Raw genomic sequence first — 19373 nt, forward strand, 5'->3', positions numbered from 1 at the left:
CTATAAGTCGCAGCAGTTGTAAACCCGCACGGTCCTTGTACCCCCGGACACTGCTGAGCTCAGCTATGGGGAGACATTTTATTTCTACACTGAAAGTCACCATCACCCGTGCTGCCCGGTGCCTCCTCCTCCCACACCCGCCCTGCACGCCTCCTCTTACGTTCTCATCCCCGGACAGCTCCGGGTTACTGTTCTCATCGCTGCTCAGCTTCTGCTTCTTGGCCGGCATCTCGTTTCCCGCCGCACGACCGGAAGCGTCAGACATCTTCCAGCGCCTCGGCGTGACGTCACTGGGACGCGACGGCGCCCGCTTGGAGCACGTGACAGCCCTGGAGCCCGGCGCCTGCCGCGGTGAGTGCGCACGCGTCAACAGTCAGCAGCAGCACATTCACTCTGTCCTTCCTGTGTGAGTGACGTTCCTGCTCTCCCCCCTTGTCTCTTCTGGGGGGTCACAGTGCAGTGGTGGCATTTTTTGGGGGTGGGGTAAACATTACCTTTTGGACACTTTTTTTTAGTTTCGGCCACTCTGCCATTGTTTTTTTGACTTTTATCGTTACGGCGTTTACCTATAAAACGTGATTCTTCGGGTCACTATGGTGACGGCGAAACCACATCGTGCAGTTTTTATGTATAATATAACCGTCCCTCATTGTGCGGGACTTTCCCGGATTTGACGCTTTGCCCCGCTGTCCAGCGCAGGACGCTCTCATCCCGGGAGACAGCAGGAGAACTCCGCCACACCCCCTTTGTTAGGCCACGCCTCCCTCTGTTTACCGCGGCTGCTCAGTGCTCACTGTTATCTGCAGATCAGTGTGAGTGAGATCCATGACTCCCTGACAGGTCTGTCTCCAGTCAGTGCATGGGAGGAGGAGCAGCTGCAGCTCCCTGGGAGAGGGTGACAACACGACGCTATTGTGGCTGCTATTTCCCCCCTCCGAATAAAAAGGGCTAAACCAAAGCCCCTGTGACAGTCTGACACTGTAATGTAGCAGAGCCGTGTGTGTACGAGGTGTATGGATCGGAGCAGCGTGTGAAAGGTGTATGGAGCAGAGTCGTGTGTACGGAGCAGAGCAGCGTGTGTGCGAGGTGTGTGGAGCAGAGCCATGTGTGTACAAGGTATACGGAGTGGAGCCGTGTGTGCAATGTGTATGGAGCTGAGCCGTGTGTGTGCAATGTGTACGGAGTGGAGCCGTGTGTGTGCGAGGTGTGTGGAGCAGAGCCATGTATGTACAAGGTATACGGAGTGGAGCAGCGTGTGCAATGTGTATGGAGCTGAGCCGTGTGTGTGCAATGTGTACGGAGTGGAGCCGTGTGCGGAGCAGAGCCATGTGTGTACAAGGTATACGGTGTGGAGCCGTGTGTGTATAAGGTGTATGGAGCTGAGCCGTGTGTGTGCGAGGTGTACAGAGCTGAGCCGTGTGTGTATAAGGTGTACAGAGTGGAGCCGTGTGTGTGCGAGGTGTACAGAGTGGAGCCGTGTGTGTGCGAGGTGTACAGAGTGGAGCCGTGTGTGTGCGAGGTGTACAGAGTGGAGCCGTGTGTGTGCGAGGTGTACAGAGTGGAGCCGTGTGTGTGCGAGGTGTACAGAGTGGAGCCGTGTGTGTGTGCGAGGTGTACAGAGTGGAGCCGTGTGTGTGCGAGGTGTACAGAGTGGAGCCGTGTGTGTGTGCGAGGTGTACAGAGTGGAGCCGTGTGTGTGTGCGAGGTGTACAGAGTGGAGCCGTGTGTGTGTGCGAGGTGTACAGAGTGGAGCCGTGTGTGTGTGCGAGGTGTACAGAGTGGAGCCGTGTGTGTGTGCGAGGTGTACAGAGTGGAGCCGTGTGTGTGTGCGAGGTGTACAGAGTGGAGCCGTGTGTGTGTGCGAGGTGTACAGAGTGGAGCCGTGTGTGTGTGCGAGGTGTACAGAGTGGAGCCGTGTGTGTGTGCGAGGTGTACAGAGTGGAGCCGTGTGTGTGTGCGAGGTGTACAGAGTGGAGCCGTGTGTGTGCGAGGTGTACAGAGTGGAGCCGTGTGTGTGTGCGAGGTGTACAGAGTGGAGCCGTGTGTGTGTGCGAGGTGTACAGAGTGGAGCCGTGTGTGTGTGCGAGGTGTACAGAGTGGAGCCGTGTGTGTGTGCGAGGTGTACAGAGTGGAGCCGTGTGTGTGTGCGAGGTGTACAGAGTGGAGCCGTGTGTGTGTGCGAGGTGTACAGAGTGGAGCCGTGTGTGTGTGCGAGGTGTACAGAGTGGAGCCGTGTGTGTGTGCGAGGTGTACAGAGTGGAGCCGTGTGTGTGTGCGAGGTGTACAGAGTGGAGCCGTGTGTGTGTGCGAGGTGTACAGAGTGGAGCCGTGTGTGTGTGCGAGGTGTACAGAGTGGAGCCGTGTGTGTGTGCGAGGTGTACAGAGTGGAGCCGTGTGTGTGTGCGAGGTGTACAGAGTGGAGCCGCGTGTGTGTGCGAGGTGTACAGAGTGGAGCCGCGTGTGTGTGCGAGGTGTACAGAGTGGAGCCGCGTGTGTGTGCGAGGTGTACAGAGTGGAGCCGCGTGTGTGTGCGAGGTGTACAGAGTGGAGCCGCGTGTGTGTGCGAGGTGTACAGAGTGGAGCCGCGTGTGTGTGCGAGGTGTACAGAGTGGAGCCGCGTGTGTGTGCGAGGTGTACAGAGTGGAGCCGTGTGTGTGCGAGGTGTACAGAGTGGAGCCGTGTGTGTGTGCGAGGTGTACAGAGTGGAGCCGTGTGTGTGCGAGGTGTACAGAGTGGAGCCGTGTGTGTGCGAGGTGTACAGAGTGGAGCCGTGTGTGTGCGAGGTGTACAGAGGGGAGCCATGTGTGTGCAAAGTATACTGAGCGGGTGCAATGTGGACGGAGCGGAGCCGTATGTGTATGGAGCGGAGCCGTGTGTGTACGAGGTGTATGGAGAGGAGCCGTGTGTATGAGGTGTACGGAGCGGAGCCGTGTGTGTATAAGGTGTATGAAGTGGAGCCGTGTGTGTACAAGGTGTATGGGGAGGAGCCGTATGTATGAGGTGTACGGAGCGGAGCCGCATGTGCAAGGTGTATGGAGCGGAGTCGTGTGTGTACGAGGTGTATGGAGCGGAGTCGCATGTGTACGGAGCGGACGCTGGCTGTGTCAGATCAGAGCAGATATTGCTCCTCGCTCTGACACGGACTGGCACAGGAGACACAGAGGTCTTTATCAGTGGCATATCACAGCTGCAGCGACGTGAGCAGTCAGCGGCGCAGCTGGATGACACCACTCAGCGCCGTGGGTGTGGAAGCTGCCGGCTGCGAGGGAGCGCGGTGAAAGGTGTCTGTGTGTAGTGATGGAGAAGGCAATGATGGGGGTGGGGTAACCATGTGTGGCCAGTGTACTGTACCCAGCATTATGTGTGGCCATTATTCTATACCCAGCATCGTGTGGGGCCATTATACTGTACAAAGCATAATGTGGCGCCATAATACTGTATGGACCATCACGTGGGGCAAGTATGCTGTACGCAGCATCATGTGGGGCCGTTATACAGTATGGAGCATAATGTGGCCAATGGCCATTGTACAGTATGGAGTGTCATGTGTGGCCATTATACAGTATGGAGCGTCGTGTGTGGCCATTGTACAGTATGGAGCGTCGTGTGTGGCCATTGTACAGTATGGAGCGTCGTGTGTGTGGCCATTGTACAGTATGGAGCGTCATGTGTGGCCATTGTACAGTATGGAGCGTCGTGTGTGTGGCCATTGTACAGTATGGAGCGTCATGTGTGGCCATTGTACAGTATGGAGCGTCGTGTGTGGCCATTGTACAGTATGGAGCGTCGTGTGTGGCCATTGTACAGTATGGAGCGTCGTGTGTGGCCATTGTACAGTATGGAGCGTCGTGTGCGGCCATTGTCCAGTATGGAGCGTCGTGTGCGGCCATTGTCTAGTATGGAGCGTCGTGTGCGGCCATTGTACAGTATGGAGCGTCGTGTGTGGCCATTGTACAGTATGGAGCGTCGTGTGTGGCCATTGTACAGTATGGAGCGTCGTGTGTGGCCATTGTACAGTATGGAGCGTCGTGTGTGGCCATTGTACAGTATGGAGTGTCGTGTGTGGCCATTGTACAGTATGGAGCGTCGTGTGTGGCCATTATACAGTATGGAGCGTTGTGTGTGTGGCCATTGTGCAGTATGGAGCGTCGTGTGTGGCCATTGTACAGTATGGAGCGTCGTGTGTGGCCATTGTACAGTATGGAGCGTCGTGTGTGGCCATTGTACAGTATGGAGCGTCGTGTGCGGCCATTGTCCAGTATGGAGTGTCGTGTGTGGCCATTGTACAGTATGGAGCGTCGTGTGTGGCCATTGTACAGTATGGAGCGTCGTGTGTGGCCATTGTACAGTATGGAGCGTCGTGTGTGGCCATTGTACAGTATGGAGCGTCGTGTGCGGCCATTGTCCAGTATGGAGCGTCGTGTGTGGCCATTGTACAGTATGGAGCGTCGTGTGTGGCCATTGTACAGTATGGAGCGTCATGTGTGGCCATTGTACAGTATGGAGCGTCGTGTGCGGCCATTGTCCAGTATGGAGCGTCGTGTGTGGCCATTGTACAGTATGGAGCGTCATGTGTGGCCATTGTACAGTATGGAGCGTCGTGTGCGGCCATTGTACAGTATGGAGCGTCGTGTGCGGCCATTGTCCAGTATGGAGCGTCGTGTGCGGCCATTGTACAGTATGGAGCGTCGTGTGTGGCCATTGTACAGTATGGAGCGTCGTGTGTGGCCATATTTTTTTGTTTATGGGTATTGTTGGGGCGTGGCTAGTTGTGAAATGGGTGTGGTCAGAGGTGTGGCCTAAAATTTGCCGCGGCTCGCCGCTGACTTTATCCCTCTTCCCCTTCCTCGAAAGTTGGGAGGTTTTAGTGGCAGAAAAAAATCATTTTCTGAGACCCGTAACTTTTTTTTTTAAATTCTGTTAATTTCGCGCATTTTCCTGGCGTTTTTATGTTCCCTGCATGCAACTTTTTTTTTACGGCATTTTTAATGGAGGTTTAGTGACCAAAAAAAGTTAATTTGTTGTTTTTTTTCCCTATTTACGCATTAATTCCCTTTATATTTTCATACGTCGGACTTTGATACCGGGGAGAGAGTGATTGAGTGGTAATTTTTTTTTCCAAACTTTAACTTTTAATAATTTGCCTTTTTTCCCAGTTATTTTCCAGAATTGGAGATAAAAATAAAAAAAATGTCTGAGAATGAAAACATAGAAGATGACGCAATATTATCAGCCGGGCCTGACGATCAGGTAAGGGGACGATACGGTGACTGATGGGCGCCTCTCACGTCTACATCAGGAGGAGACAGGTGCTGCTGTCAGTCGCTGGCCCGGTATCCTGCTCTTATCCACCCCCATAGGCCTGTGTGCACCTATTGTATGGAGCAGACTCGGGAGCTGAGCCCGCTCTACACAGCTGGCACTGAGCTTTGGTCAATTGTTGTGAATTCCGCTCTTGGGCTCCCTCCGGTGGTTGTAAGTGGCACTTTTGTGAGTTCTGCTCTTGGGCTCCCTCCGGTGGTTTTAAGTGGAATGGCTGCTCCTTGGATTTAGCAGTCTGCAGCTGCTTCCACTGATTGTCTTTCTGCTCGGCTTTTATGCCTGGCTCTTCCCTTCAGCCAGTGCCACTTGTCAATGATTCCTGGTTGGATTCACATCTCTGCTTGGATTTCCCTGATATCCTGACCAGTTCAGCAAAGATAAGTCCTTGCTTTGCTCTTTTCTGTCCACTTGTAGTGGACTTAATTGTTCTGTACATTCTATGTTTTGTCCAGCTTGTCAGTCTGGATTTATTCAGTTAAGCTGGAAGCTCTGGGATGCAGATTTACCCTCCACACCTTTAGTCAGGTGTGGAGATTTTTGTAAACTCTGTGTGGATTTTTCTAGTTTTTAATACTGACCGCACAGTATCCTGTCCTATCTATCTAGCTAGACTGGCCTCCTGTGCTACATCCTGGTTTCATTCTATGTATGTCTTTTCCCTCTCCACTCACAGTCATTACTTGTGGGGGGCTATGTATCCTTTGGGGATTTTCTCTGAGGCAAGATAGAAACAGGAAAGCTATCTTTAGGGGTAGTTAGTTCTCAGGCTGTGACGAGGTGTCTAGGGAGTGACAGGAGCATCCCACGGCTACTTCTAGTGTTGTGTTGAGCTTAGGAACTGCGGTCAGTACAGGTACCACCTCCTTCAGAGCTCGTCCCATGTTGCTCCTAAACCACCAGTTCATAACAGTCAATAGAGTTCACCTTCAAAGATTCTGCCGTCTGTCGAGACCGACCACTGCATGTAAGATGTTAAAAAGGGAAAGGGGAGTCATTTCCGATGCCCATTGCGCCCCTAAAATTGTGGGGTGCCAATGGGTTGTCATGGCATATAGGTCCCTGTATCACAGCCCACCCCCCACCCTCCCTTGTCTGCCACGTTGCTATACCTAAGAAGTCCAGGCTGGCACGGCTTCCTAAGAAGTTATACAATTTCAAAGTCCATGGCAATACCATAGTACAGCAGAGTATTGTAAAGGCGACAAGTCCCCTAAGGGGACTAATTAAAAGTCAACAATATATTGTGCCATAAAAAAATATTCAAAAAAGTGTTTCCTAATTTCCTTAAAGTTGCTCAAGGGAAGAGGTACTGGCACCGTGGATCTGGTATACAGTCATGGCCGAAAGTGAGGTCCTCCTAGGTCTCCTGCTATAGCATTCCATTTCATTCAGATATTGACAGATACACTACCATTCAAAAGTTTAGGGTCACTTAGAAATCTCCTTATTTTTGAAAGAAAAGCAGTTTTTTCCAATGACGCTAACATTAAATGATTCAGAAATACACTTTATACATTGTTAATGTGGTAAATTACTATTTTAGCTGCAAACATCTGGTTTGTAATGCAATATCTTCATATGTGTATAGAGGCCCATTTCCACCAGCCATCACTCCAGTGTTCTTATGGTACTTTGTGTTTGCTAACTGTGTTAGAAGGCTAATGGATGGTTAGAATACCCTTGAAAACCCTTGTGCAAGTATGTTAGCACAGCTGAAAACAGTTTGGCTGATTAGAGAACGTATAAACCTGACCTTCCTTTGAGATAGTTGAGAAGGCTTCGCAAACGCCAGAAGCCTGACAAACAAGATGGAAGAACTAGAAGCAGAAATATCTACAGGTAACTTTGACATAGTGGGAATAACCGAGACATGGTTAGATAAAAGCTATGACTGGGCAGTTAACTTACAGGGTTACAGTCTGTTTAGAAAGGATCGTAAAAATCGGAGAGGAGGAGGGGTTTGTCTCTATGTAAAGTCTTGTCTAAAGTCCACTTTAAGGGAGGATATTAGCGAAGGGAATGAGGATGTCGAGTCCATATGGGTTGAAATTCATGGAGGGAAAAATGGTAACAAAATTCTCATTGGGGTCTGTTACAAACCCCCAAATATAACAGAAAGCATGGAAAGTCTACTTCTAAAGCAGATAGATGAAGCTGCAACCCATAATGAGGTCCTGGTTATGGGGGACTTTAACTACCCGGATATTAACTGGGAAACAGAAACCTGTGAAACCCATAAAGGCAACAGGTTTCTGCTAATAACCAAGAAAAATTATCTTTCACAATTGGTGCAGAATCCAACCAGAGGAGCAGCACTTTTAGACCTAATACTATCTAATAGACCTGACAGAATAACAAATCTGCAGGTGGTTGGGCATTTAGGAAATAGCGACCACAATATTGTGCAGTTTCACCTGTCTTTCACTAGGGGGACTTGTCAGGGAGTCACAAAAACATTGAACTTTAGGAAGGCAAAGTTTGAACAGCTTAGAGATGCCCTTAATCTGGTAGACTGGGACAATATCCTCAGAAATGAGAATACAGATAATAAATGGGAAATGTTTAAGAACATCCTAAATAGGCAGTGTAAGCGGTTTATACCTTGTGGGAATAAAAGGACTAGAAATAGGAAAAACCCAATGTGGCTAAACAAAGAAGTAAGACAGGCAATTAACAGTAAAAAGAAAGCATTTGCACTACTAAAGCAGGATGGCACCATTGAAGCTCTAAAAAACTATAGGGAGAAAAATACTTTATCTAAAAAACTAATTAAAGCTGCCAAAAAGGAAACAGAGAAGCACATTGCTAAGGAGAGTAAAACTAATCCCAAACTGTTCTTCAACTATATCAATAGTAAAAGAATAAAAACTGAAAATGTAGGCCCCTTAAAAAATAATGAGGAAAGAATGGTTGTAGATGACGAGGAAAAAGCTAACATATTAAACACCTTCTTCTCCACGGTATTCACGGTGGAAAATGAAATGCTAGGTGAAATCCCAAGAAACAATGAAAACCCTATATTAAGGGTCACCAATCTAACCCAAGAAGAGGTGCGAAACCGGCTAAATAAGATTAAAATAGATAAATCTCCGGGTCCGGATGGCATACACCCACGAGTACTAAGAGAACTAAGTAATGTAATAGATAAACCATTATTTCTTATTTTTAGTGACTCTATAGCGACAGGGTCTGTTCCGCAGGACTGGCGCATAGCAAATGTGGTGCCAATATTCAAAAAGGGCTCTAAAAGTGAACCTGGAAATTATAGGCCAGTAAGTCTAACCTCTATTGTTGGTAAAATATTTGAAGGGTTTCTGAGGGATGTTATTCTGGATTATCTCAATGAGAATAACTGTTTAACTCCATATCAGCATGGGTTTATGAGAAATCGCTCCTGTCAAACCAATCTAATCAGTTTTTATGAAGAGGTAAGCTATAGACTGGACCACGGTGAGTCATTGGACGTGGTATATCTCGATTTTTCCAAAGCGTTTGATACCGTGCCGCACAAGAGGTTGGTACACAAAATGAGAATGCTTGGTCTGGGGGAAAATGTGTGTAAATGGGTTAGTAACTGGCTTAGTGATAGAAAGCAGAGGGTGGTTATAAATGGTATAGTCTCTAACTGGGTCGCTGTGACCAGTGGGGTACCGCAGGGGTCAGTATTGGGACCTGTTCTCTTCAACATATTCATTAATGATCTGGTAGAAGGTTTACACAGTAAAATATCGATATTTGCAGATGATACAAAACTATGTAAAGCAGTTAATACAAGAGAAGATAGTATTCTGCTACAGATGGATCTGGATAAGTTGGAAACTTGGGCTGAAAGGTGGCAGATGAGGTTTAACAATGATAAATGTAAGGTTATACACATGGGAAGAAGGAATCAATGTCACCATTACACACTGAATGGGAAACCACTGGGTAAATCTGACAGGGAGAAGGACTTGTGGATCCTAGTTAATGATAAACTTACCTGGAGCAGCCAGTGCCAGGCAGCAGCTGCCAAGGCAAACAGGATCATGGGGTGCATTAAAAGAGGTCTGGATACACATGATGAGAGCATTATACTGCCTCTGTACAAATCCCTAGTTAGACTGCACATGGAGTACTGTGTCCAGTTTTGGGCACCGGTGCTCAGGAAGGATATAATGGAACTAGAGAGAGTACAAAGGAGGGCAACAAAATTAATAAAGGGGATGGGAGAACTACAATACCCAGATAGATTAGCGAAATTAGGATTATTTAGTCTAGAAAAAAGACGACTGAGGGGCGATCTAATAACCATGTATAAGTATATAAGGGGACAATACAAATATCTCGCTGAGGATCTGTTTATACCAAGGAAGGTGACGGGCACAAGGGGGCATTCTTTGCGTCTGGAGGAGAGAAGGTTTTTCCACCAACATAGAAGAGGATTCTTTACTGTTAGGGCAGTGAGAATCTGGAATTGCTTGCCTGAGGAGGTGGTGATGGCGAACTCAGTCGAGGGGTTCAAGAGAGGCCTGGATGTCTTCCTGGAGCAGAACAATATTGTATCATACAATTATTAGGTTCTGTAGAAGGACGTAGATCTGGGTATTTATTATGATGGAATATAGGCTGAACTGGATGGACAAATGTCTTTTTTCGGCCTTACTAACTATGTTACTATGTTACTATGTAATCTGGAGCATTACATTTGTTGGTTCCATTAAACTCTCAAAATGACCAGAAAAAAGAACTTTCATGTGAAACTTGACAGTCTATTGTTGTTCTTAGAAATGAAGGCTGTTCCATGCGAGAAATTGCCAAGAAACTGCAGATTTCCTACAACGGTGTGTACTACTCCCTTCAGAGGAGAGCACAAACAGGCTCTAACCAGAGTAGACAAAGAAGTGGGAGGCCCCACTGCACAACTGAGCAACAAGACAAGTACATTAGAGTCTGTAGTTTGAGAAATCAATGCCTCACAGTCACAGGTACTCAACTGCAGCTTCATTAAATAGTACACGCAAAACGCCAGTGTCAATGTCTACAGTGAAGAGGCGACTCCGGGATGCTGGCCTTCAGGGCAGAGTGGCAAAGAAAAAGCCATATCTGAGACCGGCTAATAAAAGGAAAAGATTAATATGGGCAAAAGAACACAGCCATAGGACAGAGGAAGATTGGAAAAAAGTGTTATGGACAGACGAATCCAAGCTTGAGGTGTTTAGATCACACAGACGAACATTTGTGAGACGCAGAACAACTGAAAATATGCTGGAAGAGCACCTGACGCTATCTGTCAAGCATGGTGGAGGTAATGTGATGGTCTGGGGTTGATTTGGTGCTGGTAACGTGTGAGATTTGCACAAGGTAAAAGGGATTTTGAATAAAGAAGGCTATCACTCCATTATGTAAAGCCATGCCATACCCTGTGGACAGCGCTTGATTGGAGCCAGTTTCATCCTACAACAGGACAGTGACCCAAAGCACACCTCCAAATTATGCAAGAACTATTTAGGGAAGAAGCCGGCAGCTGGTATTCTACCTGTAATGGAGCGGCCAGCGCAGTCACCAGATCTCAGCCCCATTGAGCTGTTGTGGGAGCAGCTTGACCGTATGGTGCAAAAAGTGCCCATCAACCAAACCAACTTGTGGAGGGGCTTCTGGAAGCATGGGGGGAAACGTCTCCAGATTACCTCAGCAAATTAACTGCTAGAATGCCAAAGGTCTGCAATGCTGGAATTGCTGCAAAGGAGCATTCTGTGACGAAAGCAAAGTTTGCAAGAGAAACTTTTTATTTCAAATAAAAATCTTTTTTTTCGAACCTTGTCAATGTCTGGACTAGATTTTACATTCATTTGGCAACTCATTGGATTTATAAAAGTATGAGTTTTCATGGAAAAAACTAAATTGTCTGGGTGACCCTAAACTTTTGAACGGTAGTGTAGTTCGCGCTGACACAGATGCACCCTGAGCCTGCAGGAAGCTTGAATTTCTATAGAACTTGATTAAGGCTTCTTATCCACCGTTTGGACAATCCTGCGTTGCAACCTTTCATTAATTTTCTCTGCCGTCCACGTCCAGAGAGATTAGCCACAGTGCCATGGGTTGTAAACTTCTGGATTAAATGTGTGCACCGTGAACAAAGTGATCTCAAGGTCTCTGGAGATGGACTTGTAACCTTGAGATTGTTGATATTTTTCTACCATTTTGGTTCTCAAGTCCTCAGACAGTTCTCTTCTCCTCTCTCTGTTCTCCATGATTAGTGCGGCACACACAGACATACAATGGAAAGCTTGAGTCACCATCTCCCCTTTTTAGCAGGTTTCAGGTGTGATTTCATATTGTCCCCCATTTTGGGGGTTTGTGTGAAACTACATCCCATTTTCCCTTTTTTTCTCTGTGTGTATTGGAACAACACAAAAAAGCAAAGGAAATAAACCTGGTTATAATAAACCATGTGTAATTGTCATCATATTCAGGGAGAAATACTTAATTTTCTGGAATAATTTCAAGGGTGCCAACACTTTTAGCCATGACTGTAGATAAATGTGTTTCATTTTAACACATTTATTAGCTTCTGCTAAATTTCTTATTCTTTATTGGTTACAACCAAAATCACCTAACATTGACGAGTGGATTAAAGGGGCAATCACTGGAGGAATTTCCCGAACTCCACATCTCATGGTTTGCATATTTGGAACTACGTTCCTTCGTGTCGTCCCTCCAGCCGACTTCAGTAAAGAGACAGATCTGACTCCACTGAAATCATTGATGATGCAAGGGACGAGCCCTGCACACTCAGTCTCACAAGTATACTCAATTCTTATGTCAGAGCTGAGAATAAGTCATGGTTTGCCTTGTGTTGGGAACGGGAGATTGGGCTAGAGTCTTCTATTGAGCAATGGAAAAAAGCTTTTTTTGTGTGCACACAGGCTCCCTTTGGCTTGTAGGGCTCAGGAAACGAGCTTTAAACTTTTAGCTAGGTGGTACAGATGTCCCGTCCACCTTTATAAGGTATATCCACTGCTATCTGACCTCTGCTGGAGAGGCAAGGCATCTGAGGGTACCGTGCTCCACATCTGGTGGGATTGTCCACCAATTAAAAGACATTGGAATAAAGTCTTTGAAATTTATTCAAAGGTTTCTGGTGACGGATCAGTCAAAGTAACCCACAGTTGGGCCTACTGTCAATGATCTGAAGACAATAAGAGAAAAAAGGAGCAAACTGATTATATATAGTAAAATCAATCATCTCGTTTTATTATTTCATAGAAAAAATATATCAAGTGTCACAACAAAACATAAAGTACCGCAAACAATGCAATGTAAAGAAAATAACACCAACCTATCTTCCATTTTAAAGTGCAGTAATAAGTAACAAGGTATGCAAAGCTTACCGATAGATAAGTGGGAACAGGGGGGTCGGATAGAGGATCCCGACGCGCGTTTCGCGGCGACTCGAGACCGCTTTCTCAAGGGAAGGGTTATTTTCTTTCCAACCATCTGATTGATGTATGCTGATCTTCAGATGCCTGTTTTGGATGCATTGATTTTCCCTTTACGGTCTTTGGACTTTTATTGTTATTTAAGGGGTTGATATGCATCTGTGGTGTGGGGATAGGCGCGGGTTTGGGACTTGGCAATCTGCATTGTTTGTGGTACTTTATGTATTGTTGTGACATTTGATGTATTTTTTTCTATGAAATAATAAAACGAGATGATTGATTTTACTATATATAATCAGTTTGCTCCTTTTTTTCTCCTATTGTCTTCTGATATTGATTGGAGCTGATATTGTTTGATCAGGGGTTGTGGATAATTGGTGTCCCCACCCCGGTCTACAAACATGTGTATGGGATTCCTGTTGCTATCTACTGTCAAGAAAACCAACAAAGGATGGACACAGGAGCTAAAATAAGCAATTTTATTGAAGACAAAATTCTAAAAAAGTGTATAAATATACCAATACAAACGACAATAAGAACGATGCAACGATAAAAGAAAGGCAACACTAGTGCCACGCACAAGCAGACCAAGCAAGTGAGCCGTACAACAGATACATATATATATATATATATATATATAAATATTAATAAGTGCCTATACAGAATCCAAAATAGGTGACCTGGTTACTCTATATACAATCAGATCATAATAATATCAGTAATTAATAGAGCATAGAAGCAGCCGCACCACCAATGTAAGGCTCCAAGACATCATATATCCATAAGGAGGTTCAAAGCCTGAATGTGCATATACAAAGTATGCTACACTACATATATCATGAGAGACCCTGTGCAACTTATACACAATCATATATATTTCGATATTTCCGGGAAGTCCCATATACATGTGTATAATAAGTGAAGCCAGAATAATTCTTACGTGGTAATAGAGAATAAAGATGAACATAGAGATTAAAGCTCAGGCAATAAACCAACCTGCTGCTCGTGCGTGGAAAAGGAAGGCCCCGACGCGCGTTTCGCACACGCTGCTTCCTCAATGTCAATGATCGCAGGCTCTTTCAGGAGCAGCAAGGTAGGACTCCTAAACCATTGCATAACGGCCACTCTTACTATCATCCCTAGGAAGTGGCGTTCTAAGACAGCCCCCAATATCGGGGATTGGATAGTTGAAATGGATTTCCTATGTCGGATGGAAAGGCTATCCACCGTTACGACACAGCGTGAGGTTACGTTTTACAAAACATGGCAGGAATGGGTTATGTTTCGCGAATCACCAGAATTACTAACACTCTTGGAGACAAATTAGCGGAGTAGGGTACAGCAGAGAGTCAATTAACACAAACGGGAGAGATTCAACTCTCCTCATACTCCCCCCCCCCCCCCACTTTCTTCCGTCCTCTTAATCAGACCCCCCCCCCATTTCCTCCTTTCCCTTTTTCCGTACTTTCTATTACCTACTTTACACTCTTTTCTTCTTTTCATTCTGTTTTGTTTATCGTATGTTAATGATAAGAAATATGATACTCGAGACATCATTATGGCAACGCTCTGGACAATCAATGAACGGTTATCGAGTGAATCCGACTCTCGTAATGCGGTTATGCTTTACTTGGCTGTTTTGGTGTGTCTGCTTTTCTTTGTCCTTGCATGGATACTTTTTACTTTTTGTATGTTCTATATGAAAATATTCACTAAAAACTGTTTAGGAAAGAGTTTGTCCGGCCTTAGACAACAAGTCTGCAGTTACTCTGTGCGACTGCAGACTTGTGAAATCTCACACCGTGTGCACTGTGCGGATTCTCTGATGTTGGCGCCGGGTGATTTTTATACACCTGGCCCACATTCAGACTAGATGTGTTTGCATTGATCGAGGCTGAGCACATGACCGCATGTATGTAAATCACATACTTATCGTCACGTGCACCATCACCGGAGAACACTCATAGTGCTTGCAATGTGAGGATTCGCAAGTCTGTAGTCACATAGGCTACAAGTCTGCACTAACTCAAAGAAAAGGAAACCCCTTTAATAAAATGCAACTAATCTGTAGGCTCGAAAAAATATCCAGTTGGGAATCCTATACTCGGCCATGTTCTTTAGATACATGCCAATCTTGGATATATTGGTACGCTAAGGCTAAATTCCAACAAGGAGTTTTCGATATTGTCGGATAGAACACTTTTGCAATTTACTGCTTATTAAAATTTGCAGCCTTTCTTGAGACATTAACACTTTTCTTTTGTTTACAGCTCGTTGCCTAGGTGACCGACCACCGCTGCTGTTTAGCTCGTAAGCCCTGCGCTCCGGCATTAAGAGAAAACAGCGCAATCTAGTGATTTCCCCACCATCCCCAGCTTCAAGACGAGTGCTTACGAGGTCAATATGGAAGAACTTGCGCATTTTCTGTTGTCTAGCAGCGGTGGTCGGTATCCAAGGCAACAAGCTGTCAATGAAAGATAAATGTTAATATCTCAAGAATGACTGGAAATTTTAATTAACAGTAAATTACAAAACGGCTTATATTTACAAGCTCTATCTGACAAGACCCATTAAGGTAGTAAAAAAAAAAAAAAAAACCTTTAAAGCGGCCATGTCGCATTATAAACGCATGTTTTATCTATGGCAGATATCAAGATGTCAGATATCAAGCCTCATAGAGGAAGTTGGTTCATTGACTTGGTGCCAGTGCGCTAACTGTATATCGCTGCCTACCGAGATGGAGTCGGTCTGCTGTAAAGAGATTGAGAAAGTCACGAGTGTGTTACAAGGCCGGGCCTGTATCACCGAGCACCCCTTCTTCAAGGTGTTATGCCAAAATGAGACATCTGTCAATGTCATGCTCCGCATCATTCACCTATTTCCACCTCCAGCCGCAGAGAAAAATAGGTAATTAGTTATTGAAAGGGAACCTGTCAGCAGGATTGTGCACAGTAACCTACAGACAGTGTCAGGTCGGCGCCGTTATACTGATTACAATGAGACCTGGTGATGGAATCCGTCTTGTGGTTGTTGTTTAATCTTTATTTGCAGTTTTGAGTTAAATTTTTATTTTTTTTAACTTGCTCAATAACATCAAGAGCAGTTATTATTAGGACACTAAACGTGATTATGCTGCAGAGCAGGGGCCACGGTAGGCGCCTGCCTGCAGAAGGTCTTTTTTTTTCTTCATTATGTGCTGATATTCATTATGTAAACTAGGGGGCGATCAATGAGGGATCAGTGACTTGTCAGCAGGCTGCATTATGAATACCTAAGCAGAGCACCACATGAAGACCCCCACAGGCCGCCCCGGAGCACGAGCAGATCATTAACTCAAAACTAAAAATAAAGATTACACAACAACCACAAGACAGATTTCATCACCAGGTGTCATTGTAATCAGTATAACTGTGTGTAGGTTACTGAGCACAATCCTGCTGACAGGTTCCCTTTAACCACTTAAGGTTGCTGCCATTTTTCTTCTTTTTTTTTTTTCCTGGACGATTTCTCTCTTTTTTTATGTATTTATCATTAAATGCAGCCACTTTTAGTTACCAAACAATGTACTGGAAAATAGTATAAAATATTCTTTGGAAATTAAAATAAAAATATATTTTTTTTTTTACATTTTTTTTATGGCATTTACTAATTTGATTACAGCATTTTCCAAATCTGGCTACTTATTTAGGTTTTGCTTGTTAAAAAAAACCACAAAAAAAAAATGCTTTTTTTTTTTCCCGAGAGGAGCTGTATTTCTATTTGTACCATATCCAGGCACATGTGACTTTTTTATTGCTTTCATTCCGTTTTTTGGGAATGTGACCAAACAATAATCCTTTTTTATTTGACAGATAATTGATGATATATCATGTGCTTAGACCACTATGAATGTGCTGTTACCAAATGCGATTTTTTTATTATTTGTTTTGTTGTTTTTTTTCCCCTTCCCCGCCAGATATCTGCGGCAAGTTTGTTACCGCTGCTTTTCTGCTTGGATATACGGCTACCGGACAGAGAGAGATGAGAGACCGATCCCGGCCTGTGTGGTCCATAAAGTCAGAAGCGCCTTCCCAAGTCTTCAGAATGTTTTCACCGGGTTCCGATTCACTGGGGACCCTCCTGCAGAATCTATGGTGTCGATATGAATATTTGTTTTTTTAATTTAAATAGATTTTTATTAAGAATAAACATAAACATTACATTTTATCCATCTTCCAGTTTGTTACAAACAAAGTTTCTTCATTTTCGAAACCCCCAACAATCCCAACAAACCCCAGCCCCCCCCCCATGACAGCTCCTCTCCAATGATACTTCTATAACTAGTATTGATGACTCTATGAACCGCTTAACTCACTTATGACCGCTTATTCGTCTAGCAGTTTCCGCCATTCAAAGGCCCTCAGCCTCCCATTTCCTTTACCTATCCATCCCAGCTCGAGCCACGGAGACCACATTTTGTCAAACATTTCTATTTTCCCACGTCTCTTATAAACCCCCTTTTCCAGTTTGAGACCATGTTTTACATATTGCAGGAATTCACCCCTTGCAGGCGGTTCCTCCTTGATCCAGTTCCGTGCTATCACCTTCCGAGCCATATGTAATAGCCTAGCAATTACATAGTAACATAGTTAGTAAGGCCGAAAAAAGACATTTGTCCATCCAGTTCAGCCTATATTCCATCATAATAAATCCCCAGATCTACGTCCTTCTACAGAACCTAATAATTGTATGATACAATATTGTTCTGCTCCAGGAAGACATCCAGGCCTCTCTTGAACCCCTCGACTGAGTTCGCCATCACCACCTCCTCAGGCAAGCAATTCCAGATTCTCACTGCCCTAACAGTAAAGAATCCTCTTCTATGTTGGTGGAAAAACCTTCTCTCCTCCAGACGCAAAGAATGCCCCCTTGTGCCCGTCACCTTCCTTGGTATAAACAGATCCTCAGCGAGATATTTGTATTGTCCCCTTATATACTTATACATGGTTATTAGATCGCCCCTCAGTCGTCTTTATTCTAGACTAAATAATCCTAATTTCGCTAATCTATCTGGGTATTGTAGTTCTCCCATCCCCTTTATTAATTTTGTTGCCCTCCTTTGTACTCTCTCTAGTTCCATTATATCCTTCCTGAGCACCGTGCCCAAAACTGGACACAGTACTCCATGTGCGGTCTAACTAGGGATTTGTACAGAGGCAGTATAATGCTCTCATCATGTGTATCCAGACCTCTTTTAATGCACCCCATGATCCTGTTTGCCTTGGCAGCTGCTGCCTGGCACTGGCTGCTCCAGGTAAGTTTATCATTAACTAGGATCCCCAAGTCCTTCTCCCTGTCAGATTTACCCAGTGGTTTCCCGTTCAGTGTGTAATGGTGATATTGATTCCCTCTTCCCATGTGTATAACCTTACATTTATCATTGTTAAACCTCATCTGCCACCTTTCAGCCCAAGTTTCCAACTTATCCAGATCCATCTGTAGCAGAATACTATCTTCTCTTGTATTAACTGCTTTACATAGTTTTGTATCATCTGCAAATATCGATATTTTACTGTGTAAACCTTCTACCAGATCATTAATGAATATGTTGAAGAGAACAGGTCCCAATACTGACCCCTGCGGTACCCCACTGGTCACAGCGACCCAGTTAGAGACTATACCATTTATAACCACCCTGCCACCCCCAATTGCTATCTTCCAGGTGTTCCATCGGATCTCTCGGCACCCTGCATCTATACGCCCCTTCCACACGACTCAGAACTACCAGCCAAAAAGCAACCAGTCTTGGACACGTCCACATCATGTGATATATTCCTGCATTCTCAGTCCCACATCTCGGGCACTCAGAGTCAGCACGCAACCCTGCTCTATGTAACACTTCCGGTGATTTATAGACTCTGTGCAAGATGTACAGCTGCGATAGTCTATACGGCTCACTTAGTGACACTCGTGGAACCCACTCCAACACCGACTCCCAGGTTTCATTCTCCATTGGGCCTAAATCTCTTTCCCACTTAGCTCTCGCTTTTAGAGGAAAATCCAGCAAAGGGTGGAAATGACTCCCCTTGTGGACCCTTCCCCACACACGTATTCCAAAACTATGTCCTCTTGGATCCTAATGCCATCGCCCCTGTTTTGAGCTCCAAAAGCGTGTCTCATCTGAGAATATTGATACTCCCCAGAAGGTCTCAGTCCAAACTCCCCCTGCAGCTGAGAAAAGGATTTTAACACTCGTTGTTGAATTATCTGACCAACAAAATAAATTCCTTTAGCATGCCACTCTGTCAGCACTCCCAGAGCCGCAAACTCCACTAAATTATTATTAAGCCATATCGGTGTAAATTTAGTCAGTCCCGTAACCCCTTGAATCTGTCGCAGTCTGGTCCATAGCTTACGTATCAAAAACATAGTTGGATACAATTTCCCCAATGCTCCCAAGGAGCCATCCTCCAAACACTGCACCACCGGTCGTCGGTTTATCACCCCCTCCATCAAGTGTTGTACCGCACTGGAGGACGCCTCCCGCGCCCAGCCCTTCAAATGCTGACTTTGGGCTGCAAGAAAATATAACTCAGGGTTGGGTTGGGCAAAGCCAAACCCCCATCTTCCTTGGGTCTCTGAAGCGTCTCCAGG

At 45.4% G+C, this 19373-nt stretch overlaps 2 protein-coding genes across 2 annotated transcripts in view; one reads left to right on the plus strand and one right to left on the minus strand.

The window, feature by feature from the left end:
• EED (embryonic ectoderm development) overlaps positions 1-281 on the minus strand; it is a 28693-nt gene extending 28412 nt beyond the window's left edge. The window contains exon 1 of the mRNA XM_069759281.1: positions 161-281. Coding sequence (XP_069615382.1) covers positions 161-265 — 105 coding nt within the window. The 5' untranslated portion in view covers positions 266-281. The remainder of the gene's footprint in view (positions 1-160) is intronic.
• Positions 166-16946, plus strand: LOC138671264 (P2X purinoceptor 7-like). The gene is made up of 4 exons (XM_069759282.1): positions 166-351; positions 5157-5250; positions 15388-15647; positions 16696-16946. The coding sequence occupies exons 2-4, from the start codon at positions 5191-5193 to the stop codon at positions 16883-16885; spliced, it is 510 nt and encodes a 169-aa protein (XP_069615383.1). The 5' UTR covers positions 166-351; positions 5157-5190; the 3' UTR covers positions 16886-16946.
• The last annotated feature ends 2427 nt before the right edge of the window (positions 16947-19373 follow it).

Source organism: Ranitomeya imitator, chromosome 3, assembly GCF_032444005.1.
Source record: "Ranitomeya imitator isolate aRanImi1 chromosome 3, aRanImi1.pri, whole genome shotgun sequence".
Taxonomy (NCBI): domain Eukaryota; kingdom Metazoa; phylum Chordata; class Amphibia; order Anura; family Dendrobatidae; genus Ranitomeya; species Ranitomeya imitator.